Source organism: Hippopotamus amphibius, chromosome 2 (assembly GCF_030028045.1).
Source record: "Hippopotamus amphibius kiboko isolate mHipAmp2 chromosome 2, mHipAmp2.hap2, whole genome shotgun sequence".
NCBI classification, from domain to species: Eukaryota; Metazoa; Chordata; class Mammalia; order Artiodactyla; family Hippopotamidae; genus Hippopotamus; species Hippopotamus amphibius.
Window position 1 is genome coordinate 62525732 of NC_080187.1, and position 27950 is coordinate 62553681.

General features: G+C 37.5%; 1 protein-coding gene across 1 annotated transcript; it reads right to left on the bottom strand.

Annotated features, from left to right (window-relative positions):
- Positions 1-2250: 2250 nt before the first annotated feature.
- Positions 2251-27375, bottom strand: ATP6V1B2 (ATPase H+ transporting V1 subunit B2). The gene is made up of 14 exons (XM_057722050.1): positions 27202-27375; positions 19980-20035; positions 16247-16345; positions 15036-15129; positions 14829-14906; positions 14228-14367; positions 13789-13890; positions 13317-13414; positions 12560-12683; positions 10805-10955; positions 8827-8909; positions 7477-7581; positions 5964-6093; positions 2251-3677 (listed from the first exon to the last, which is right to left on the bottom strand). The coding sequence occupies exons 1-14, from the start codon at positions 27335-27337 to the stop codon at positions 3538-3540; spliced, it is 1536 nt and encodes a 511-aa protein (XP_057578033.1). The 5' UTR covers positions 27338-27375; the 3' UTR covers positions 2251-3537.
- Between the last annotated feature and the right edge of the window lie 575 nt (positions 27376-27950).

Genomic DNA, 27950 nt, shown 5'->3' on the forward strand with positions numbered 1-27950 from the left:
GCTGGCTGTTGAGGAGATGCTGCCCTCTTGTGGAAATGAAGAATACAACTGCCTCGAAAGTAACCTAGTAGCTTTTTGAGGCTACTGTCTCAACTTGCTTCCCCAAAAGAGCTTAGCTTTTCGGTGTGAGCCCCTAAGTTTCTTGACCCTATCCCATCAAGGCCTTTTGTTTACGTTCACGGTACCATTATATCCCATAAAAATACTGAAACTTTAGCCACAACATGAAATCCTGGTTTCCAGAGAGTGGCCAGAATTAGGGGATGCCTGTTTCAGTGATAGAGTGACCCTCGGCTGTTAACAGTGTTCTGGAAAGAGCTCTAAACTAAGTTTAAAGACCCAGGTTCCAGCTCATGTTCTGCCACTCTTACGTGACCCTGAACAAGTCACACATTTATTAAATGTATAAAATGCTCTGGAGTTTGGAGAGGAAATCCTTTGGAGAAAAGTGGTCTGTCGTATGTGTACTACCTACTGCTGCTAATCACAGCAAACCACCCTGTGTTCTACTCGAGGCTGAGGACCCTTTGCTCTACCAGGGGGACTGGCTAAGCCCAGGCCTCTTTCATCTGTGCCTTTAGCCTCAGAGACGGCCACAGGTGGAGGCTGTTCTTTCCTCCACAAGGTCTGCCCAGCTGTCTGAAAACATTTATCAAGTTTTCTGGGCAGGTTGTGCTACTCTTGCTGAGGATACAAAGCGCGTGACTGATTAGTCAGTGGAAGAGATTTCTCATTGTTTCTAAACACCAGGCGCCTGCTCACTGTTGCTCCTGCAGGGCTTCACAAGGAGGAAGGGGCAGCTGAGGACACCACATAGTTTGCCTGATTACTAGGCAGGTATTCAACTCCAGACTGGAAAAAGTTTGGAATAAAACCACCATTGGTAGCTGAGTAAGGAACATGATTTTCATTATAACAAACAAAAAACCCCATTCCTTTGTACTTAAGTTTTCCATAAAAGATAACTGTCCTTCAAGAATTGCCTTGCTAAGTTTTTCTTCTTGTTGCTAAATGGTATTTTCAGTTCTGTCTGGGGAACTATTTCTTGTTATTCCCTAATATTGGACTAAGCTAACTTTCCATTACTAGTATAAGAGAAAATTTCAAAAGCAGATAATGCTTTGTTGACCCCAGACACTGTACACCATCCATACTTGCTGAGAACAAAACATCTTAGTGAGGCATTTATTACATTAATCTGAAAACATTTTTTCACTTATGCGAAATCTTACAGACTGAAGTGACAGTCAACTAACTGCAAGCAATAAATGCTTACTGACTTATTTAGTTAGCTGAACTTTGAAGAGACTCTTCTTCTCCCGGGTATTTTAAGTCAACTGAAATGAAAACTTTTTCTTTTTAAAAACTTTGAGCATAGCAAGAGTCCATGTTAAAGCCTAACTTTAACTAGTCTTATCACTGGCACAAAAAGGTACACTAAGAAAATGTTTTCACTAAAAATAACAAACGAACAAGAATGCTAAGTAACTAATCCTAAGTATTATTTAAGAATAGTAAGTCCAATCTGCCTTAATAAAGCTTTGTTATTAAAAGTAGCCTACTAGATGAGTGCCTACCATGGACCAGGCACTGTTCTAGTGTTTTACATACAAAAATCTCTCGTCCTTATAAAAATCCTAAAAGGAACACAAATCTGTTAAATGACTAAGCAGGACTATACTGTGAGTGGCAGCACCAGAATCAGAACACAGGTCTACCTATTCTTGCTATGACTGAGCCTTTTCCTCTGCATCTCCTAAATGTGGCTCTGAGTTGAAGAGGGGAAAGAAATGGGAGGCCACCATGACGCCACATCCTCGTGCTTTAACGCGTATGTTTTCTTCGTACACTGGACATCTACTTCAGGTTTTATTTGAAGCAAGTTTTGGCTTGTTTCAGTATGTTTGTCATTTTCTATTTACAACCCTCTTTCCTTCATGGCAGATGGGCTCTAGATGTCCTAAGAATGTTTGAAACAAAGAATGCTATAAACACCTCGGTAACTCTCAATCTTGGCTCAAACTACAATATGCGGCAAGAGATATTACTGAAAAGAGCTTGAAAAGGCAGAAGGGTACAAAACACGGGCCATGTCCCTGTAAGGGGGACGTGGTTCGTAATAGTGTGAACCAGGAGGCTGGTTCACAATACTGGTTATGACCTTCAAAACTGTGAATCAGAGAGGTACATTATTCTATATTTGCTTGTTGCTAATGCTTTTCTGATGAGAAGATACACAGTCACTTTAGGTAACTTCCATTTAATTTAATATTTATTTTCATTTTATATCCAGGTCACATTTTCTACATTAAAATATAATCATGCTGCCTTCCCCCACCCCCACCCCCTCAGAGAAAAAAGTGAAGAACTTTACACAACTTGGAAGAAAGATGGAATGCAAAGAGAAGTTGCTATTGCACCCAAGTAACAAAGAACACAGAGAGACCAAACAGTAGACATGTCAGAAGTGCATAGAAGACAGCTCAGGGCTTGCAGCAGGAAGGAGGAGGAATTAAAAGGCTAAAGCTTTTAAATGCTATCACTTGTGCCACAAGATTACCCTGAAAAGGCAGATAGGTCAGAAAGCAGGACCAAACAGGGGATTTTCCAAAGGCTACTATCTAACAGAGTTTAAAATATCCATACATTAAAAAAAAAAAAATTCCATACACAGAAGAGCTTTCTCTTCCCCACCTTGCCTTTAGCATCTGGTAAACACTTTAGAAACTTAAAACCACTGTTGGCATGTCCAAATGTAGAACGGATATAGGTTTTTCTAGAAAACTGTATCCCAACTCTTCTTAAGCAACAATTCTATTAATTATTTTAATTATGATTCCTTTGCATGGAAACCCAGTAAGGATCATCAAGACAGGGCATCTCACTACTATCAGATCAATGCCGGCTGGGCAAAAGCTGCATGATTCTGCTTTCGTCAGAGGTGGGGAGAACAGTAAGACAAGCGAGCAAAAGGAAACTCCTTTTTAAATCTATTCATTAAATAGGAAACAGCAGGTGGACAGTAAAAACCATCTGCTTAGAGCAGCAGCACAGACCCAGAGGCACACCAAAATCTAAGAACAAGTACCCAGGAAAGCCTCTTGGCTCTGAGAGGAAGCATCTTTCAAGAGTCTATCTTGTCTCTAGTTTGGAGATCAAAGCATTCTAACTTCAGATAGTGATACTCTTGAGGGGCTGGAGAGGGAAGGTCTGAGAGACCCAAATAATGAGGACACTAGGCAGCTAACTACACCACTATGTACAAATACACACATCAGTAAGAAAACTTCACCTCCAACCCTCAGCTACTTTAAACAAAGCATTGAAGATCCAGGTTTTCTGAATAGGGGATATTTTAAAGTCTGTTAGCAGTTTAAAACATTGCAACACTGGCACAACATGTTACCTATTCTTTGTTTTTAATTATGGGTAACACAGTAAACTCCAACACAACGGTGGGGATGGGGGAGTGCAAAAGGAATAAAGGAAACAGAACTAGTATTTCACAAGAGCATCGAGCCAGCGATGAAGTAGCAGCTAATGCTTTGCAGAGTCTCGAGGGTAGAATTCGCTCAAGGTGCTCTGAGGGATTCTCTTCAGCATTTCTTTGGGGAAGATTCGGAGCAGTTGCCAGCCAATGTCCAAAGTCTCATAGACAGTGCGGTTTTCATAAGGACCTTACAAAAAATTGAGATTAGATGAATAAAGGCAACTACTTCCAATTTATCAGTGTTGTTCAAAATTTACTCTGTTACGGGAATAGCACTGTGAGCATGAAGTATAAAAAAGAGAAACAAAGCAGTTAGGTCTCCCAGGACTGAATGTGACTGAATGTGGAAATGAGGGGCTAGACAATAAGTACCTCTGGGAATCAGAGACATGTCCCACAGGGTACAGACATAGGGCAGCTGTGTGTGTGTGTGTGTGTGTGTGTGTGTGTGTGCGCGCGCGCGTGCAGCTTTTTTTGACAAGTGGGTGGGATCTAAACACATTCCTGAGTAATGGAAACTAGACCCGGGGTTTTGTCCAGAGAGTAGTGAGAAAAGCAGTTTCCCAGGAACAAAGGCCGATCTGAAGAAGGCTAGTACAGATACTGAGAAGGCCTTAAATGTCAATTAAGCATCTGAATAGGTGAGTGGTTTTCAAACTTGCTACTGCTGTTACTATTTTTAATAGCAGAATCTTTTTAAACTGGAGTATAATTGCTTTACAATGTGTTAGTTTCTGTTGTACAACAAAGTGAATCAGCCATGTGTATACATATATCCCCACATCCCCTCCCTTTTAAGCCTCCCTCCTATCTTCCCTATCCCACCCCTCTAGGTTGTCACAAAGCATCGAGCTGATCTCCCTGTGTTATGCAGCAGCTTCCCACTAGCTATTTTACATTTGGTAGTGTATATATGTCATGCTACTCTCTCACTACTTCCCAGCTTCCCCTTCCCCCGCTGTGTCCTCAAGTCTGTTCTCTACATCTGCGTCTTTATTCCTGCCTTGCCACTAGGTTCATCGGTACCATTCTTCTAGCAGAATCATCCTTATCCTGCAAATAAATCTCATTTTCTAACTAAGGAGTTAGGGTGGTTAGAGTTCTGCATTCTTTTCTCTACCAGAGTAAGTTTTATCTTTTTAAGATATTAAGGTTCTGCATAATTTTTTTTTTTACTTTTTTTAGAAAACCCAACAATCATACGTTTTGGGGATTTTAATGTTAATTAAAAAATGTATCACATAAATAGAAAAGTGCACAAATCCTAAGTGTGTAGCTGATGCATTATTCCAAAATAAACACATCTTTCGTAAGCATCACTGAGGTAAAAAAATAGTTTACCAACATTAGCGGGATGGCAGGGGAGAGACCAAACAAAAGAGCGTGAAAGTCCAACACATGCTATGTAATAAAAACCATTACAGACTTTTTAACAGAAGGACAATCAATAAAATTAATACTAAATTTACCCTGGCAACGGTATATAGAGAGTCAGGGAGACTGGTAAAGATGCAGGCACCAACGGCCAAGGATGATGGGACAAAGGTCTGGACTAGGTCTTGGGACTCAAAGAGTGGTCAGAGATCAGTAGCTTCAACATCACCCAGGAACTTGTCAAAATACAGGCTCTGTGGCTTCACCCCAATCTACCAAATCAGAATCTGTATTTGAACAAGACCCCCAGTAGATTCAAAAGCATATTCAATTTTGAGAAACACTGGCCTAAGTTATTGTAATAGGAATGAAAACAGAAAAGGGTAAGATGTTTTAAAGGAGAACAATGCAAATTAGCAAATATTTGATGACTGGAGAATAAATGAAGGTTAAGAATGCCCAATTCCTGAGCTTGGGCTAACTAGGATAATGGTCACTCCAGAGGCAGACAGAAACTGAAAAGGGAATTGCTAGACCGGTGGTCAGTTGGGAAAATACTTTGGTTCTCACTGTGCCTGAGAGGATGGCAGCATAAACAAAGGTTTCCTAGTTGGAGATGTGGGATTAGAGCTCCTGAAAAAGGGTAAAGGCTCATACACAGGAAGTTAGTCATCAGCACAGGTGAAAAAAAGCACAGAAAGAATAGGGTTTGGAAACATTAACAATTAAGACGCAGGAAGATAAGAAATCAGGAAAATGAAAAGACATGGATCAGAAAAGTCCGAAACTCCCAAAGCCAGAGGAGAACATTGCAGAGGGGTTAAGAGGGAGAGTGGCAATGGAGGTAGCAGAGCAGAAGGCCGGTTGTAAGAAATAGGAAAAATAAGGCAGGAGCTAAATAACTGGATAAAGGAATTGAAGGCAGAGGGGAAGGAACCAGAGGACTAAGAACAAAGACATGGCAGGTGGCTGGAAGAACCTCTTCTCTAATTAGAAGGAAAACTGTATGGAGACCAATGTAAATTCTCTCAGACTAGGAAAGAAGTCCTCAAAATTACACATGATGCTGTTTAGATTCATAGGAAAATAATCACCTTACCCTGAGCAATAAAGTTCCTCTCAAACTTCTGCAGAAATTCCAAGTAAAGAAGATCATCTGAGGTAAGGGCTTCTTCTCCAACTACAGCTTTCATTGCCTGCACATCCTTACCAATAGCATAGCATGCATACTAAAGAGAAAAAAAGTTTATATGGACAGAGATAAGGTTTCATAAATGGTAACAGTACTCTGTGCTATATAGGTGTATTGCTGTAGCTATTTTCATAGGATTTCACATTATTTCACATTATTTCCAAACATAATTCACATAAAGTTCATATGCAAGTATCAGAAAGACTATTTTACAGTAGTCTCATTCAGAAAGAAATCTTCAGGCATGCAACACACAGACATTACTAACACTCTACAAAAAATACACGCCCTCAATATATCAATTAGCTTACATTTTGTAGTGCATTTAAAAATCACAACTTGTACAGTGGGAGAAATCCATCTCTAAATTCTATTCAAAAAATATTTGTGATATCAGTAGGTTTATCATTTCCACTTTTTTTTTTTTTAGTTTTTTTTTAATTTTTTTTTTTGGGGGTACACCAGGTTCAATCATCTGTTTTTATACACATATCCCTGTATTCCCTCTTCCTTGACTCCCCCCCCTCGAGTCCCCCCCACCCTCCCCGCCCCAGTCCTCTAAGGCATCTTCCACCCTCGAGTTGGGCTCCCTTTGTTATACAACAACTTCCCACTGACTATTTTACAGTTGGTAGTATTTATATGTCCGTGCTACTCTCTCGCTTCGTCTCAGTTTCCCCTTCACCCCCCGCCCCCTCCCATACCTCGAGTTCTCCAGTCCATTCTCTGTATCTGCATCCTTGTTCTTGTCACTGAGTTCATCAGTACCATTTTTAGATTCCGTATATGTGAGTTAGCATACAATATTTGTCCTTCTCTTTCTGACTTACTTCACTATGTATGACAGATTGTAGTTCTATTCACCTCATTACATATAGCTCCATCTCATCCCTTTTTATAGCTGAGTAATATTCCATTGTATATATATATCATTTCCACTTTAAGGTCAAATGTATTTTTCTCTAATTATGCTTGGTATACAATCTCAGGACTATAGAAACCAAGGATTTCATAGATCATATAAAGTTATATCCCTTAGTGTCCTGGTGATTGCTTAATACGTTAAACAAAAAATAAGTTAGAATATTCTTTCAGAAGTACTCTATAATTATTATTAAGGTTACTAATAAAAACTTACGTCTTATGCCTTGATTTTTTATTTAAAAACTACATCATATAGCATTAGAGGTGGGTTTTAAGTATGTGACTTTTAATCTTTGTCATAAGCATTTATTCTTATGAAAAAGACTGCTCATCTCTAATGAATTTCTGTATTCCACTACTGTATATTATATATTCTGTATTAAAATTCTACTTTGATGGGGGAGAAGAAAGTGATATGGAAGAAAGACAAGAGGTGAAAGAATGAACTAAAAAGTATTCATTTCTTTAAACACCATCCTGGAGAGAACATACATACCAGCTGGTTAGATACGTCAGCATGATCCTTTCTGGTCATACCTTCTCCAATAGCAGACTTCATTAACCGTGACAACGAGGGCAGCACATTAATTGGCGGGTAAATCTTGGATAAAATGGGAAGGGGGGAAAATATTATATTTAAATACAAAATTCAAGCTTTACCGGTAGTAAAGGAGGATTCTGAAACTCCTTTTTATTGCTTAAATTGCATAAAACTGCTGCATTTGTTTCCTAGATGAGTCCTAATATCTTTTCCTGGTAAGAAAAGGAAGAAACATTTTACAGGTTAAGATTTCTTTTGAGAATCAAATCCAAAAAGTAAATCTACAAAACAGTACAAGATTATACTAAAAAACTGAATTTTCAACATCTGCCTATGATATCAAATCCAAATGGTCTTCTGAAATGACTCATAAAATCATACATAAAAAGATTAACAATAATTTCACTTAAAAGCTGATATTAGAAGCTGGCATCTAGTAAAGAGCCAATAAAAAAAATCTGTTTTTGATTATTTAGTCATAAAAAAGAATGAAATCTTGCCATTTGCAACAATATGGATGGACCTTGAGGGCACTATGCTAACTGAAATAAGTCAGACAGAAAAAGATAAATACTGTATAATCTTACATATAAGAGATCTTAAAAAACAAATAAAAAAAATGTCAAGCTTACAGATAGAGAACAGACTGGTGGCTGCCTGAGGCAGGAGATGAGGAGTGGGCAAAATGGGTGAGGGAGGTCCAAAGATACAAACTTCCAGTTATAAAATGAGTAAGTTATGGGGAGGGAACTTTCAGCATGGTGACTATATAAGTTAATAATACTGTATTACAAATTTAAAGGTAGCTACAAGAGTGGATCTTCAAAGTTATAAGAAGAAAAAAAAATTTGTAACTATGTGATAAGTGGACTTATTGTGGTGATCATTTTGCAACATATACAAATATCAAATCATTACACTGTACCCCTGTAACTAATGTAATGTCAATTATAGCTCAATTAAAAATTTTTTTTAATAAAACAAAATCTGAAAAATCTGTTCCTGTATTAATAACAAAATTGGTAGGTTATACCATTACAGAACAGAAGACCCAAAAAAGTTCTCTGAGACAACTGACTCCACTTTAAGGCATAATAAAGAAAGTGGAAATTTAATTCTTAATTCTTACACTCTTTTCCACACCAGGATTTTAGTATTACAGAAACGACAATTTTATAGCCATATTAAAAACAATTCAAGTTGATATTTTCTAAATAAATAATTCCTAAGAGCAAAGTCAGAGTCATTAAAGAGTAACTGAAGAATAGATCTGTAAGCTTATAGCATCGCTCAAATGTCAAATACCTGTCTGTTGTGTAGTTGTCTGTCCACATAGATCTGCCCCTCTGTAATATATCCAGTCAAGTCAGGGATGGGGTGAGTGATATCTACCAGAGGAAGACATATGATGTTAGTTAAAGTGTCCATCTCATATAAACAAAACCACAGGAAGTCAATCTGCACTACTTAAAACAGTGCTATATAAAATAATTTTCTGTGATGATGGAAAAGTTCTTTATCTGTGCTGTCCAATATGGCAGTCACTGGTCAAATGTGGCTACTGAACATGTGAAATGTGGCTAATGTGACTGAAAAACTTTATTTTAAACTTTATCTGATTTTAATAAACTTTAGAATATAAACAGCCAAATGTGACTAGAGGTTACCAAATTAGTCAGTTTAACTTATTTGGTTGCAGCACAGTTAGACATGTGTTGACACAAGTTAAATTAACTACATTCATAAAAAGTACTATTTCTCCTAGTTATCTCTCCCCCAAATACAAATAAAGTTCCATTTTAAACACAAAGTTCATTTGCAGAGATTTGCCAATTTGATGTATACTGAGAGAACATTCTTAGTCCATAAGCCAGCCCAGATGGATATGCAACATTTCACGGAAAATACAGAGAGGCTAAACAAGTAAAGCAACACTACACAGGCAGCACCAAACAGGTCCTACAGAGCAAGACATCTCTAAATCTGTTAAATTACATAGAGTAATTTTGTAGCTACTTTCTTAGAACAAATCATTTTCATGTCAGAGGCAGTATTCAGACTGCCTGGGTTCTAAAGCCACCACTTCCTACGACACTTTACCTCCCTGTGCCTCACATGAGCATCTCAAAAGTCACTATGAAGATCAAATGAGTCAATACTTACCAAACACTTAGAACAGTGCTCAATTATAGTGAATTATTACTGTTTCTGAAAATATCTTGTAAAAGTGTTTTTAAAAAAGTGAGATAAAGACAAAAAGACACTAACATAAGGGGAATGCTGAAAGTCTCACCCGGGAGCTGCTGGGCATACAACCAGGCAGGCACTGCACTGTGCACTTACACACACATGATAAATCCAAGTAATTTTTTTTTTTTTTTTACATTCTTTCCTTTATAAACTTTTATTTTTTTTTCTAGTTTTTTTTTTTTTTTTTTTTTTTTGGGGGTACACCAGGTTCAATCATCTGTTTTTATACACATATCCCCGTATTCCCTCCCTTCCTTGACTCCCCCACCTCGAGTCCCCCCCACCCTCCCCGCCCCAGTCCTCTATGGCATCTTCCATCCTCGAGTTGGACTCCCTTTGTTATATAACAACTTCCCACTGACTATTTTACAGTTGGTAGTATATATATGTCTGTGCTACTCTCTCGCTTCGTCTCAGTTTCCCCTTCACCCCCCGCCCCCTCCCATACCTCGAGTTCTCCAGTCCATTCTCTGTATCTGCATCCTTGTTCTTGTCACTGAGTTCATCAGTACCATTTTTATATTCCGTATATGTGAGTTAGCATACAATATTTGTCCTTCTCTTTCTGATCCAAGTAATTTTTAACAAGCCTTTGGTGATTGTTCTATCTCTAGAGTCTGTGGCATTTACTATTTGTGCTCTTTATCTGGCACTTAAGCTACCTTAAATTACTGGTACACATACATAAAAATATATCCAACTAGAATAAGTAGCTTGCATTAAGTAGAGCCCATAAATTAAAAAAAAAACCCTTACATCTAGACCAGTCTGCAAACAGTAGACACTAAATACTAGCTAATAAATGACAATTAAAAATTAAAATTACAAGAAAATTTTTTCCAACAAAAGAATAATTATTATGGGTAGTTTTGAAACAAAAAATTTTATTAGAAACAAATCACTAGGTAAGGTAAACTCCTGGAGGATAAACTCTCAAAAGAATCTCAACTCAAAAAGATAAATGGTCTTCAATCTTAAAATCAAAGTCCTTAAAACGATTAGAGCTCCTATAATCCAGAGACCCAAAACTTACCATCATTGGGCATGGTGAGAATAGGAATTTGAGTAATAGAGCCATTTCTACCTTCCACTCGACCAGCGCGTTCATATATTGTAGCTAAATCTGTATACATGTAACCAGGGAAACCTCGTCGACCAGGAACCTCTTCCCTGGCTGCTGAAACCTGATGGTAAATCAAGGAGAATAATATCACATACCAGAAAATGAAAATTAAAGTTTGGTTAGAACACATTTGTTTGAACGTGCCAAATTATAAAGTTGGAAATACCATCTTGTTCATTTTAAATATCATCTCTAAGAAATGATTTAGAACAACCTAGCAACATAAATTCGGATTACTCTGCAACAAAAATGTTGACAATTGGGGACCAGAAGTTTTTTGTTAAAATCATATTGCCATAACACAAATCTTCCAATAGCTTGCTAGAAGAAAACCTGCTTGCAATTTTATAAATCAAAGGTAGTACATTTCAAAACTAAGAGAACATTCTCAGTTCACAAAGATTTACTTCATGTTATGGATCTTGCCAGATTTACATAAGCTAATCCTAAAAAGATCAAAAGGGAAGGAAATATATATATCAGAAATCATTTGATGCACTTTACATACATTACTTAATTTAATCCTCACAACAACCCTATGAGGAAGTTAATGTTATTAACCCCAAATTACAATTGGAATCAAGGGCCAGATAATTTCCTTGGATCACCACACAAGATAAAATAGTAATAAATGGTTTTTCTCTTAGAGACATGCACACTAGAATATAGGCATACATCTTAATCTACAGCCAACAAGAACCATAAAACATTAAGCCCAACTTTTAAGTGCTACTTTGGTCTTCCAAGAGTATGCTCCAGCAGTGCTACTCAAAGTGTGGCCTGCAGACCAGCTTTTAGCAATGGGTAAGGAGATGATGCAGAAAGCAAGATAAACACATAGAAAACTTTAGTGGCAATTTGACAGAATAACTCTCTCTCTGTTGAATCTAATAATAATAATAACAGGGCTTGTAAATTGTCTTTTTAAAAAATTTTCACTTTTCTGATACTTATTTTTATTTTTACTGCCTTTTAGAAATGTATTTGTGATGGATGGGAGAAAAAAAGTCCTTTGATGAAAAAGCACTGTAGCAGAATGAGATATGATGATGGATCTTAGGGAATTTTAAGAAGCTAGATATTACATAGCATGTCTCCTCAGAAGTCTTTTTCCCTTTTTCTGCACACTTAAAAGAGCAACTCACTCAAAATTTCAGTAACTTGCATTAGAACAAACACCCCACACTTCTGGATGGTTACTGCTAGAATCTTATATTGTTTCTAAATAAACACTGAGTTTTCTGAAGGAAAAAAAAGTTCTGAAGAGGGTTCTGCCAGACTATAGTCTTTATTTATGCAAACAAACAAAAATTTACATCATTAAAAATGAAATTCTTGAAAAGGACTAACTAAAAACTGTCAGTCTGGACACAGACAGAACTTCCTGGGAGAGTAACTGATTAAATAGCTTGCATCATTTACTCTCTGTAAGAATCCAATCTTAATCAATGGAGACAATGAGAGTATGACAGTCTAAGAATTTAAATCTTGTCCTCTAATCATTTCAACTAGGTTGACAAAAGTAATATTTTCTTTTCTGATTAAAGTATTCTACTAATATATAAGCAATGAATTTGAAAAAACATGACTAAGAAAAAATGAAAACTTGCAGAAGGACAAGATAACCCTGACAAGATAAACCATTTTAATTAGGAAAAAAGTTACCTCTCGAAGTGCTTCAGCATAAGAACTCATGTCTGTTAGGATAACCAATACATGTTTCTCACACTGATAGGCCAGAAACTCGGCCGTGGTTAAAGCCAGGCGAGGAGTGATAATTCGCTCAATACTGAAATGAAACATTAAATCCTATGTCACTCAAACAAAAAGGCCAAAAACAAAACAAAATGACTCCGGAAATAACAGTACAGTCTCCCTTTTAAAGTTTTACATAAATTGAGGAAGGTTAAGCAATTATTACTTTAAAAGTTCTTAAGGCTGAGTTCTTTTATATATTTACATAGTAAGAATTACTTACTGCTACACAGATAAATTGATTTATTTTATAAATGTCCCATAATTCCTCAGAACTCTATAGTTCTCAAAACTGAACAAGAAAGGAAGAGAGAGAGAGGGAGAAAGGGAGGAAAGTAGGGATCAGATTTTGCATGTAAGAGGAAAAGGTCATTTACTGAGTATGGACCGGGTGCTATCATCTCCTTTAATACGCACAACAACCCTGTGAGACAAGCATTATTTATCACATTTTATGAAAGAAGAAACTGAGCTTCAGAGCCTAAGCGCCTTGCCCAAAACCGAGTAACTTTAACTTGCAAGAAGCAGAGCTGGAATTTAAATACAGTTATCTCATCCCTAGGCCCATGTACCTTTCTTTGTAATGTTTTACCTCCTTAGTCTAAGGCAACATTTTTGACCAGAAGCCTGCATGAACAGAGGGAAATAGCTCTATTTGTTTACTTACGTTGGGTCATTAGCCAAGTTCAAAAAGAGGCAGACATTGTCCATTGAGCCATTTTCTTCAAAGTCAGATTTGAAGAACCGGGCAGTTTCCATGTTTACCTAAATGGCAATGATTTTATCAGTGCTGGGGGGACAAAAATTCTCAAATATTTCTTTTTTTTTTCCTCCCCCAATATTTATTTCTGATGAAGCCCAAGCTAAAGACCTGCATTGCTCCTTCTTTTAAACTTTCAAGTACCCCAAAAACGTTCACAAAAGCCAACAGAGTAAACAGCTTGCTTTGGGCACAAAGGGAATCATTCTTACGCTCCACAGTCAACTGCTAAATACTAATCCATGGTTTGCACAAAATGCCAAGTTGCAGCTTCTCTGCCTAGAGATAAACTGAATTATATATGTGTAATTTTCTCCATTGTTCTAAAAACATAAGCAATTTTACATTTCATACTAAAACAGAAAAAGATTACACTTACACCCATAGCAGCAAATACAATCGCAAAGTTTTCCTCACTGTAGTCCACTACATCTTTGGATTTTTTTACCAAGCCAGCCTGGCGACAGATTTGAGCTGCAATCTGATGAGGAGTACAAAAGAACTATGTTAAAATCTAAAATAATATTTCTACAACAAAATAACTTTTATTCTAAACTTTGGGGAATTGTAATCATAAATGAAACTGGGATGTCTTAAAGTGCTTTACCCAACAAAACTACTTTGTAATTTTCGCAAAGATTCTTGACAGTAAGCAAGAAGTCAGATACGTATGGATAAAGAGTCAATGTAATTGGATTATATAAACAGTAACATTGGGCATTTACCTTGAAAATCCGATATTTGGTTTCTCACTAATGGTGAAGCATTTGGAAATTCTTTCTTCTTAAATTTCATACCAGACAGATTCTAGTTCTTACCTCATTGTGCGGTAAGCCAGCAGCAGAGAAGATGGGAATTTTCTGCCCCCTAGCAATACTGTTCATGCCATCTATGGCCGAAATGCCGGTCTGAATCATCTCCTCTGGATAGATTCGACACTGAGGATTGATTGGCTGGCCTAATGCATTTCCAAAAGGGAAAATTTTAATATGTCTGTACATTAAGACTACAACCATATAAAGCATATAAAGCATTTCTTTCTACTCTTAAAAAAATCAGTTACTTTTGAAATCTGAAACTGTTTAAATATTTTTTCCATTAATCTTTTATAGATTCACAAATTATATGGTAGTAAAGTGAAATATAAGGTATAGCAAATAGGAGAGAAATCCTAATTTCAAAGCCATTATGGCTCTACTATTTACATTTCAGATATACTCTAGTGACATTTTACAATAAATAAAATATAAAATTTTAAGCAACCACTAGGAAAAATAAATTTATTAAATAACAAAATAAATATGGAGTATGCTGATTATCTACTTAAAGTATCATAAAAATCACCCTTTATCTGACAAAAGTATAAGATAGATAGATGCTATTTTCCCCAAAACATAGAAATCCATTTTCTGTCCCTACCCATGATATCAAGGAAGTCTTCAGCCAGTACAACAGGCCCTCTGTCGATGGGTTTTCCTGATCCATTGAATACCCGACCTGTTAAACAGTAAGAAGACAGTACAGGGTGGACAATGACTCAAATATTCATCCTCTTTAAAGACTTCATGGAAATACATTAAAAAGGAAACAGGTCTCTGCTCAGAATGAATAATAATATCCGTTTACCAAGCATATCCTCAGACACTGGCGTTCGGAGAATATCCCCAGTAAACTCACAGGACGTTTTCTTGGCATCTATACCTGAAGTCCCTTCAAATACCTATCAAGAAAGAAAAGTAAACAGAAGGGTAAGAGAAATTTAGATCATAAGTGCTTAAAATCTGTCTGTTAAACAGCCCTTATGAAGTGAAATACATAAATGTATATACACTTCTAGCATCACAAATGAAAAAGTGTTTATGGTGGATGATGAACCAAACTCTTAACCAGGGTCATGCCTGCAGATCAAATTCATCAAGCAAGCTAAGAATGTTTTTTACATTTTTAAAGGGTTGTTTAAGAAAAAAAAGAAAGAAAGAAAGAAAAAAGGAAGGAAGGAAGGAAAAGAAAACATAAGAACATACATTAGAGACCTTAGGTGAAACCCCCACAAAGCCTAAAAAATTTACTATCTGGCCCCTTACAGAAATTCTTCTGACCTCTGTTCTAGATTACTTTTTAGGGCAATATGTTATTGGAGAAAACTGGCACTTCCTATAATCAGCAACATTAAAAACTAGGAATTCGCAGAGACAAGTTAAAGAAACAGACTCAGATCTTGTTTCGGTTTCAGCCCATAAGCTGTTATTTCTACTTTTCATCCTTCTCCTTCTATGTGACTATCTGCTTCATTTTATCCATTAACAAACAAACAAAAAAAGCCATTTTACCAGTGGAGCTATTGGACTAGAATTGATATAGGTGGCTGGCATTGGGCAAGAAAACATGAAAAAATAATTTTCTTCCCTCAAAGCCACTAATCAGTCTCTAAACAGAGGGTCCCTGGCTTAAGATTTTCCGCCTTCACGACGGTACAAAAGCAATTACACACTTGGTAGAAACCATTACTTCAAAACAATCACATAAGATATTTAACATTTTATTATAAAATAGGCTTTGTGTTAGTTTTGTGCAATTGTATGCTCATATAAGTGTTCTGAGCACCTTTAATGTAAACTAAGCTAAGCTATGAGGTTCGGTAGGTTCTGTGTACTAAATGCATTTTCAACTTATGATATTTTCAACTTATGATGGGTTTATCAAGATGTCACCCCACCTGTAAGTTGAGGAAGATCTGTATACTTATGTGATAATCACTAGAAAAAACTATTGGCATTCTTATGCTTTTTGTGATTAGAAAAATGTTCAACTGGCCAGGTTTTGAAACTGACGCTTACCTGAACCACTGCTTTGGAACCACTAACTTCTAGAACCTGCCCACTCCTCTTCGTGCCATCAGGTAGTGTTAAGTGCACAATCTCAGCATATCTGGGAAACTAAACAGGAAAAAAATAAAGGCTCAATAACCGACATTTTAAAAGCTTCTCAAAATACTTTATATGCTCTACCTTTTTCACAGCATGTATGCATGTACAATCCCCACATCTCCCCAATACACACAGGTACATATCAACAGTTTAGAATATCCTTAAGTTCTTAAAACACTTATCACTAGTACTTATACTGGCAAACACAGCATAAGGTACAGAGAGAAGGATCTTAAGTCTACAATTAAATGTGTTTCTTCTGTGTATATGTTTTTAAGTTATGAGACTACAGAAAATTAAAAAACTAACTATGTTCCCACTACACAGAAATGATGTTTGCTTCTGGGCTGTGTAATCACCTTGTGTTTTGGGAGGACAGGAATAAAATGCAACTAAACAATAAAATAATTACTATTGTAATAAATAATACTAATATTCCCTCCTCAATCTAATTCTCCTAACCAGAAATGTATTCCTCTACTCCATTTTTAATAATTTAAACTGCATGTTTCCAAAAATATACTGTAGTGTTTCATTTACCTAAATGGTAACATATTAAATACATCATCCTGCAACTTGTTTTTTTTCCCACTTGACCGTATGTTTTGGATCTGCCATGGTAATATTTACCTTAATTTATTAACATAATCTTTTGAAAAATGCATCACTATTTTGTGTGATGTGAAGGAAAACAACTGCCAATGCATCTGTGATGCAACACTGATTGTAGGACACTTGATTCTGGAGATGCTTATATGAATAAATGGGCATCCAGAATCAATGTTAGAACAGATATAGTTAAAATAAAATCAAGTGACACTACATTTTAGTCAGCTGTTCTTCAACCACTGATGTTTAAGGTTGTTCCAAATTTATACTACTACAAACATGTTGCAATGAACATCCTCACCTGTGGCTCTTCATGCAGGTGGGTCTGAGTTTCCTTAAAGTATTTGGTTACCTAGTGGTGGGCTGTCGGCTACGTCCATGTTTCTGTGAAATTGCTTTGCAAAGGAATCTTTTACTTTACAGTCTTCCTAACAGTACAGAAGAGTATCTTTTCCCTACATCTTTGCCAATCTTATATTATCTCAGGTGTGAGAAGAGCTGATTTTAACAATCAATTTTGCTCCACTGAAATATTGCTTATTTCCACACCAAATCTTTATTCTTAGTTACACTATTTGTAACTGATTTTGTTACCTTGAGAGAATCAGCATTTTTACTGAGTCTTTTCATTCATTAATGTGGAATCTCCACTTATTTGAAGTCTTCTTTTATGTCTTTCAATAAAGTTTCACAGTTTTCTGTAAAAAGTTACTAATTATTCTAGTAGTTACTTCTGGCATAAAAACACTACTAATTTCTATAGACTGATCCTCTGTATCCAGCAACACCGTTTTACAGCATAGTTTCTAATAGTTTGTCCACTGAATGACTTTTGTTTTCTGTTTAACTGTATACCAAGAAATGCTGACAGCTGTGCCTTTTCTTTTTTAATTCCTTTACCCCCTAATTTCTTTTTTCCCACAGCACTGGTTAGGGTCCAAGAGCAAAGATGGAACAAAGATGGAAAGTGGTGGTGAAAACAGGTATCCTCATCTCATTCTTGATTTAAATGGGAATGTTTCTAGAGTGTCTCCTTAAGTATGCTGTTTGCTGTAGGTTATGGTGGATATCCTTTAAGAGGTTTTAAAAGTTTGTCCTATCCCTTATTTTTAAGACCACCTTCTTTCTTTTAAAAAACAAACAAACAAAACACCAAGTAATTATATCAGGTACATTCATTTTCAGTATTTATTGAGAAGAGCATAAACTTTTTCTAGCTTCATCTATGAATGACCTGAATTATACTGACATTTTCTAGTATCAAATTATCTTTATATTACTGGGATAAATTCTACTTTGTTATGATTCTGTCGATTTTCTTAAAGTATATTTTTGCTAATATCCAATTATGTAAGCACATTTTTATTAAGAATTTTGGAATCTGCACTTGTAAGTGAGAATAGCAACGTTTCTTTCCTGATACTATCCTTTCTCTGGTTTGGAAATCAAAGATGTGTTACCTTCACAAAATGCATTAGATAGCAGTCTCCATCATCATCTATTCTGATACAATTTGTATAAAATTATCTATTCCTTGATCTTATGTATATGCTTTAAGTTAAAAAGAAAAGCCAAAAACTGAAAACAAACAAAAAATACTCTAAATCTGGTGGTATAAAGCCATTCTTACAACTACACAAACTTTACCAGTTTTTCCTCAGTTGGAGTTATACTCCAAACATTCAGTGAAACTTTCTCAGCTTTCTCAGAATTACTTCCTCCAAGATGTTTTCTAAGTCCGTCCAGATATTGACTCTCATAGCATCCTGCACTCACCCTTCACAGCACTTACCAATCAGACACATATATTTGTATTGTATATTTTCAGCATGTAACATAGTTGAAACGTGAATATTTTTAACTATTTTTGAAAACATTTACTAATACAAAAGCTTCATATTTTTAAAATGAGTCGTTTTATCTAATAAAAAGTATATAAAAAAGAAGACATAAAGGACAAAGAAGCAAATAATGCTTCCAATATGTCCTCAAAAAATAAAAATGAATGTTTCATCCCTTCACAAAACATTAATGGGGACCTGCCTAAACCTTGTACAACTTGAGTACTATATACTGAGGCTTTGAATTAAACTGCAGACTAGTATGAAACTGTGGCCAGGAGTAAGCTATATACTTAATCTTGTGATTAATTTGTATAGGTACCTTGTCATGCACAAAAATATTATCTTAGTGATAAAGCTGAAGAGACAATGCACTTTGCCTTTTCTTTTACAAAATGTTTTTCCATTTATTTTCTGCTTCCAGAGGTGTCAAATGCCAAATAGACTTCCGTCATTACTTCTCTCAACAAACATAACTGTGTACCTTTCCCCCGATCCACTCCCAACAACCAATGCAGAATTACTGTTCTACAGAGCATATTATACAAATTATCTCCTCCAAAGATATTTTAATTACAGAACTCAGGCAGAAGGCTTCACCCAGGGTGAAGTCTATTCAATTATAAAGTATATTCTATGTCTCTTTTTCTAAGATAATTCTTATGTATAGGTGTGGGTAAAAAAAAAAACTGTGAAGAACCTGTCAACAAAGTGAATAAGTAAAAAGTATTCTCTGGCTTTATGGGTTTAGTCACTGTTGAGATAATCTGTTGTTTACTCACTACTTGAATACCAGTGTCAGGCCCTCAAAGACAAAAGTAGTATTTTTATTCACTCAAAGACCTTCAAATTTAGTAGAGAAGGTAAGACAAACGTATAACAAGTACTTATAACACATGGTAGTCTATGACAAGAGTCACAAGATACTGTATATCTAAAAAAAATCCTACAAGTCATAAAACACAATCACAAATATTACTGTTGTTTTCTTAACAGAATCCACAATAGATCCAGTACCAGAATCCCATCTTCTGACTTCTGATCTAAAATTCTTGTCTCCTATACAGCACTGACATTGAGACCAAGGAATGGCATAAAAAAATCATAACAAAAAATTTAAAGTGTACTAAACAGCACTTAATACTATGCTTTTAACTTCATAAATGGTTAGACAATAATGACAGTGGTATTACCTTAACATGATCTAAGATCACTAGTGGACCATTAACTCCTGATACTGTCTTGTATGCTGGAAAGAAACACAAAAAAGTCAGTTCTAGTCAAATAGGACAACAGTCTAAATGATCTCTCTAGTATTACTGAAAACATCTCTCTATCACATCGATTATTATATGGAGCACTCAGCAAGTATGAAATTTTTCATTGAATTTATAAAATATGCCCGCATCTGTAAAACTTCTCATAATCCCCCTTCATCAAACCCAAAACATTTTAAATTCTTACTATAAGTCACATTGTTTTAAGGACCCAGGACACAAAAACAAAGGCAAAGAGGAAGAGTTCCCACAAAAGTTCACAATTTTATATGGAGAAGGGGGAGTTAAGAGCAGAGGTGTGCTGAGGGTCTGTGGGAGCACAGGAAAGACCTTGCAGTGGTTCTTACTTAGAAGAGAAAAAGCTTTATAGAAAAGGTGGCACTTAGCAAAGTAGATAGAGAAGGGGAATGGAATCCTTAACTTTAAGCAGAAGTGATAAAACTCACAAAAGAAATTTGAGAAAATGTACTCTGTTAAGATAAAAAGTCATGAGGGGCTTCCCTGGTGGCACACTGGTCAAGAATCTGCCTGCGAATGCAAGGGCCATGGGTTCAATCCCTGGGCTGGGAAGATCCCACATGCCACAGAGCAACTAAGCCCATGTGCCACAGCTACTGAGCCTGAGCTCTAGAGCTTGTTACCTGAAACTACTGAGCCCATGTGCCACAAATACTGAAGCCCGTGTGCCTAGAGCCCGTGCTCCATAACAAGAGAAGCCACCACAATGAGAAGCCCGCTCTCCACAATGAAGAGTAGCCCCTGCTCTCCGAAACTAGAGAAAGCCTGCAGACAGCAATGAAGACCCAACACAGCCAATTAAAAAAAAAAAAAAAGAAAGAAAAAGATAAAAAAACATGATTAAATGGTACCATTAAAAGTACGAAAAAAAGAGTTTATGAAGGGGGATGGAAGGAAAGGCCAGAGATCATAGAAGTATCCTTTTAAAAAAAAGTTGGGCTTCCCTGGTAGCACAGTGGTTAAGAATCCGCCTGCCAATGCAGGGGACATGGGTTCGAGCCCTGGGCTGGGAAGATCTCACAAGCCGCGGAGCAACTAAGCCCGTGTGCCCCAACTATTGAGCCTGTGCTCTGCAACAAGAGAAGCCACTGCAATCAGAAGCCTGCACACCACAACAAAGAGTAGGCCCCGCTCTTTGCAACTAGAGAAAGCCCACGCACAGTAACAAAGACCCAACACAGCCAATAAATAAAAATAAAATAAATTTTAAAAAACTGCATTAAAATCTATAATTAAATCAATAAAAAAGGTCAAACGTTACTGACATTGTAGAAGCCCACATTTTCTACTGCAAATTATGCCCTAGCAGCAAACTACACAAATGCCTCATTTTATTTTATTTTTCTTAAATTTTTATTTTATTTATTTATTTGACTGTGTCGGGTGTTAACTGCAGCATACGGGACCTTCCATTGCGGCACACAGGCTCTTCTTTGTGGCCCCAGGCTCTCTAGTTGCGGCTTGCAGGCTCCAGAGCTTACGGGCTCTGTAGTTGCGGTGCGTAGGCTTACTTGCCCCATGGCATGTGGGATCTTAGTTCCCAGGGCAGGGATTGAACCCATGTCCCCTGCATTGGAAGGTGGCTTCTTAACCACTAGACCACTGAGGAAGTCCCACAAATCTCTCATTTTAGAAAAGAGGTAGCTATCACTAAATTGTATTACACCTACATACATGCCAAGTGTAATTTAGAATTAACTAAATTTCATAATCAGAAAAGCTGACAAAAAAAAAAAAGAAATAAGTGTTTACAAGGCCTAAAATAATTTATAAGAAGCTGTGAAACAATTGGGAATTTTTCACTTGCTTGATTTCTTATGAGGTCTTGGACAGAAATTCTGGCACAATTGTAGACTCCCAAGAATGAGAAAACCATTTAATAACCAGTCTGCCCATTCAAGGAGCTTCAGAATTTAAACACACAATTTCTTTAGCCTGAAAGCAAGTTCCCTGGTAGAAACACTGAGAGCAGGCAAGCACTATCAGGAACCCTCGTGTTTCATACTGAGGACATTTAAATCTTGACACCACATATTTGCTTGAGTACACTTGAAACTGTAATGATCAACAGAGGCCCTAATTATTCTTTTTTTTTCAACTTTTGATAAAAAGCAAGTCACAAATTTTAAATGTTAAGTTACTTGAATGGATAGCAATGTAAACAAATTAATCGTGCCTCCAAGATTATTAGAAAGATCCCCGTTGTCGTATATTCTGCTAGTTTTATGTTAATCCTCCCCATTATTTTAAAATAATCTAATACTCTTAAAAATAATTCCTACCCCTAAAACAGTTTCTTCATTGTTCTCATTTTACTTTATTTTATTTTTATTTTTATTTTTGGCTGTGCCACATGACTTATGGGATCTTAGTTCCCCCACTGGGGATTAAACCTAGGCCATGGCAGTGAAAGCACCAGGTCCTAACCACTGGACAGCCAGGGAATTCCCTCACTGTTCTCATTTTAAAAGAGTCCAAATATAGTTTTTCAATGACTTTCTAAAATTGCTATGTGGATATGCAAAGTGAACTACGTTAGAAACTTGTTTTCTTAGCACCCAGCTTTTAAGACTATAGAAACACAGACCTTTTCAAAACCTAAACAGGTGGGAATGGGAGGAGGGAGTGGGCCAGGGGAGGTGCAGGAATTCAGTTTTGAGACTTATAGGCAACTGCTTTGAATAAAATATAACATCAGTAAAATGCCTCAGGTTCTGAAATTCTCCTTACTTTCTGGACCAGATCTGCATCTCCTTTGAACTTGTAACCTCTACAACAATGATCCTTTAGAATCTCATGTTTAAATTCAAGCTCATTCAAAATTATGAAGTTTTGCCAGTCACAAGGCAAAAGCATGACCAAGGGGGTGGGGGAGGGAAGCTAGTCATTGCTCTTCCTGGAAACAGTGAATCAAGTTCATTTCTACTATAGAAGACAAGATTCTGCTTCACCAAAAGCAGTCTCTAAATTTGCAACAATGCATGAAGCCTTTTAAAAAGCTAGTAACCATTCGAATTAATTGATTAATACAAAATTACCAGTACACATTTAATAAGTACTTGTCAGGAATTCTTTTTTAATCTCTATAACAGGTCTGTAAGTTAACTAATATTATTCCAAGCTTTACAAGAGAAAAATGATTCTCAGGAATTGAGTAACTTGCCTAAAGATCTGAACTTATACAGTCTGCCTGCAGTCACTTTTTCTTTAACTCTGCACTGCAGCTCAAATTCTAAAACTGAACTGGTCATTTTTTGTTGTCTGGGACACTCCTGTATCATAACTGAAAAACGATCTTTCTCCAGTGGAGTGTAGCCACTAGAAAAGTTAAAGCAGAAAAGGGAGAAACTAATGGAGATGCTTCAGCAGTTTTCTCTCACTGGAAAGCATTAGGAGACCACTTCCAATACAAACCAGAGGTTAAGCAACATGCTTGGTTTAAATTAAATGGGATGCAAACTAAACTAATAAATTTTATAATCCAAACTAAATTAAAAAAATTACCAAACCAAACTGCTTCACACTTTACAGAGCATCTTCAGACAGGTTACCTTTTCAGTTTCACAAAACAATGGGAGGTAGGTAAGGCTGATACACTCATTCCACACTTAAACTACATCTCTGAGAAATCTGTTACTAAATGGAAGAGCCAGGATTAAAATTATTTTTGTTTGTGCACTCCCCCCCCAAGACCCGCATTCTAAGTTTGTACTCTATGACCCTTAGCCTCTATTATAATTTAAAAATATGGAGATAACACAGTTCCTAGCACTTGGACTACAAATAGGGAGTAGAAGACAGTCTATATACAGACTATAGCTCCTTTCCACAATAATAAAACTATTGGGGGAGAAGGGGACAAGCAGACAAAATAATATCAATTACCACCTTTTCTCTCTCAACAATATTCACCCAGCTTTTCGCACCATTACTATTAACAGCCCATAGCAGAGACAACAGTTTAAAGCTGCCAGCCAAAGACATTAAGCTCTCTTCAAAAAAGAAAAAAAAATCAAAACCCATTCATAAATCACATAAATACTTCTATGTTTAGAAATAATAATGATCTCTCTTCTCCTGAAAATTCCAAATGAACAAGAACTTGGGTGTGCAGGAGATGATCAGAACTTCTGACAACACAGCAGACACTCGTTTACATCTTTGATCCTGAATATTTACAGAGGCAATAAATATTTACGGAGTAACATTTAAAACCCCAAATCTACAAAGGTTTTTAGAAGCAGGTATTTTGTCAGATGACATCCTCTTCCTCTTACAGGATATGAGATTGTTCAACAGAACACTACTTAATGATTGTGAAACTTTCAAAGAGAAAATTTGACAGCCATTGCACAATAAACGATCTAGTCCTTCAGCCTCCACCTTATTATCAAAACAAAATCAGAACAACCATCTTCTATTGTGCAAGAAAAGACCTACACCTTGCAGTGAGCAAGGAGAGAGAGGTTCTAGAAAAAGGCAGGGCAACGATTCCTTTACTGGACTTTTCACTGAGGCTAACTCTGCTTTATGACATAAGAAACGTAAGGTTAGTTGATCTAGGATCTTAAGAACAAAGGAGATTATCTAATCCAAAATGTTTAACATCCAAAAACTCTACATATATTGTTGAACCTTGCTCAAAGTTTAAAGGAAATCAAGTTTTCCTGCCTTGTGACTTCAGAAATTCAACTAACGTGCTCAGGATTATTTCAAGCCTGAATATCTCATTTTCCATCTCTGTTAACAGCCCCATAATCCTGAAATTTTTTAAAACCAGGATCCAATTTGTACAGTGTAACTGCCAATATTCCATTCCTTGATTCAAAAAGCACACATTAAATAACTATAACTTTTCACCTAGGATGGTAACATCGATCTTTAATTAGAAAAATTAAGAAATTAATCAATATTTATTTAGAAGCAATTAAAAGTGTTAACTAAAATCAAGAACGTGGCAATATAGGAAAAAGATGACATTCAAATGTGGTTAGCTAATAACCTAAATATATCATCTGTGCTTTTTAGAATAACCCAGACACAGAAGGGAAACTCAGACCAAGTACCCCAACTCCCTACTCTGGTTCCACCCACATTATGGATCCATATACTAAACTACTAGAACAAGGGGTTTAAACGCAAGTTATACAATTACAAACTACAGTGCTTCTATGTGTCAAACTGTTCTAGGCACTGAGGATACAAAAAGGATTCCTGAACCCTAAAGTTTCAGTTTTAAGCATTATGTCGCAATAATCTTGTCAGGAGGAATCTCATCTTAGCCAGTTTTTCAGTCACTGGCTAAGCACACACAAGAATGTTGAGAAATCATATTCATTTTCCTTAAGGGTTTACAACCTTTATCATGGAATACTCTTTAAACTATGTTATCATTTCAGTTGATACTCTGAGTTGAGACTGAGTGAATAATTATATGGAAAAATGACTACTGTCCCTTATAATCTTTTCCTAGAAGCACCACTAATGTCTATCTGTTCTACTCAAAGAACAGCAAAGCACACAAATGCAATTCGTAAAAGACTATTTGTAATTGTTAGGTACAAATTTATTGTCGTAAGAATGCAACATCTACTTCAGCTCATATAAACTCCCAACAGGCACTCTCTAATGCAAATAATTCCCATTGTAAAAAGCACTTGGAGGAGGGGATAAATTAGGAATTTGGGATTAAAATATATACACTATCTATATATAAAATAGACAGCCAACAGGGACCTACTGTATAGCACAGGGAGCTACATTCAATATCTTGTAAACCTCTAATGGGAAAGAATCTAAAAGAATATGTATATATACACATACACACTAAATGAATCAGTTTGCTGTACACACCTGAAACTAACACATTATAAATCAACTATATTTCAATTAAAAAAAAAAGTACATCTCCGCAAACCATACAATCAAGTCTTTTTCCTTCTTCCTCACACTGCAGTGCTGTCACATGACCCAGTGACTGATAAAGATGGGATTAGTCAGCGCCCAGACTGAAACCCTTCATCTGAAATTCTTTTTAACCAATGAGCCACCCACAAAAAGGCACTCCGTCAATTAACCAGTGCAAATATAATCTCACCACCTTGGGAAACATCAGCTGCTTTCTTAAGTTTTAAAGAGTACTTCCAGGGCTCCTCCCAAGTTCTTAAAGAGGCTGTGAAGAGGTCTGGTGCTACACAATTGTATTGTTTAGTAATCAAGAACTATTTCTTTCAGAACTGCTGAGCAGGCCACTTAGGCCTGGTTTATTAAGGTCTTTTTATAATCACAACACTTAAATATGCCTATGCATATGCTATGCATATATGCTACTTAACATGGGCAAAGTTGTCTGTCTTCCCCAAGATAGCCTTGCACTCAAGTTAATGGGAGAAAAAGGTCCAGCAAGAATTAATAAACCTGGAATTTTCCTGCTTTGTCAATAATTAGGTGTCTAAAGCCTGGCAAGCGCTGTCCCTCTCAGAACCTTAGGCTTCTCACTGTAAAATGAGAATGAGAGGGTTAGACTAGATGACCCGCAGAGTACTTTTCAGCTCTAGCTTTCTCCGATATCTAGGTGTCCTCCTGCGGAGCAGCCTCTCCACCGACCAACATCTCCCTCTGGCTGTGGGCCGACCTCCATCCACGAAAGGCCTGACCACGTCAGCGATGACACTACACCGTCTCCCTCGGCAGGATCTCAGGACCTGCCCTGAGGTCCACACCCGAGGCAGGGGGAAGGGGAGGGGCGTTCCCTCGACCCCTGCAGATCCAAAGGAGGCCAGCCGAAGATTAGGATAAGGGCGGCAAGAAGCGGCCCTCCCTCAGAGACAGGAAGCAAGCGCCTGAGCATGCTCCAGCCTCGGGAAGCTGGAGAGGGCGGGGCAACAGCCGGGAGACCACCAACCCAGGGAAAAGTTCCCGTTGGTGCTCTTCCCCTCAGCCCACCTCTGGCACGGAAATCAGGGTGCACTCAACTCTCCTTCTAGAAGAAGACGTGCGGGTCGGGGTAGGGGGACGCGCGAGGGAAACACAACCCCCCCGCCCCCTGGCTAAGCAGGTGAGTGGGAGCAAGGGGCTGGGCTAAGAGCAAAGACACGATTCATCTTGTTCTCGTACTCACTGAGACGAGGCTGGGAGAGGTAGTTCCGGCTAACTGCCAGCGCCTGCTCTCGAGACCCTGCCACGGGCCCACTGGTGGGTACGGGTAGCTCAGGCGCGGCCCCGTTCACGATCCCCCGCATCGCCCGCAGCGCCATCTTGTCTCCTCGGTTCCGACTGGCCCCGCAGCGTCGCCGCGCAGGCGCAGATATAGCCGGGGCGGCCCGCGCCCCTCTCTGCCCATGCGCGCTGCGGAGGCCCCGCCCCCTTGACTGTGCCCCGCCCGCGGCCTCTAGACTTGGGCGCCCCGTGGGCGGGGCTAAACCCGCGCGTCCGCGAGAGGAGCTGACCAGCGTGCTGGGAGGAGGGCGCCAGGCCAGGGAGAGGGACCCAGAGAAAGGCAAGCATTAAGGGAGAAGCAGAAGAAAGGAGGCAGAGGGAAGAAAGGCTTCGTACAGGAAAAAGTCAACAGCATTTCATGTCACTGAATGAAGGAGAACTCAAGTTCTAAAAGAACACTTTGAGAAGCAGAATATAAACCCTATTCCAATGAATATTAACATAGGGCACTACGTGCCATCATTTCTCTCGCTTTATTATCTTCCTTTCCAACGAATTCACTCAGGTGTCCATTCAAAACACATATATTGGACTGTTTTAGGGTGGTAGAGGTGTGAATGACAAAGTGGGATGTATTTGAAAACTATTGAAGGGATAGAACCAATGCAAGAATGACTAGCTGGCTGTGCAATGTGTCAGTCCAGGCTTGGG

Excerpts from the sequence above, each read along its gene's own strand:
- ATP6V1B2 (XM_057722050.1), bottom strand. The coding sequence starts at position 27,337 with ATGGCGCTGCGGGCGATGCGGGGGATCGTGAACGGGGCCGCGCCTGAG. Across the intron at positions 6,094-7,476 it reads CTGACGTATCTAACCAGCTG|TATGCATGCTATGCTATTGG; the intron begins GTATGTATGTTC and ends TTTTCTCTTTAG. Across the intron at positions 3,678-5,963 it reads GAGGAACTTTATTGCTCAGG|GTCCTTATGAAAACCGCACT; the intron begins GTAAGGTGATTA and ends ATTTTTTGTAAG.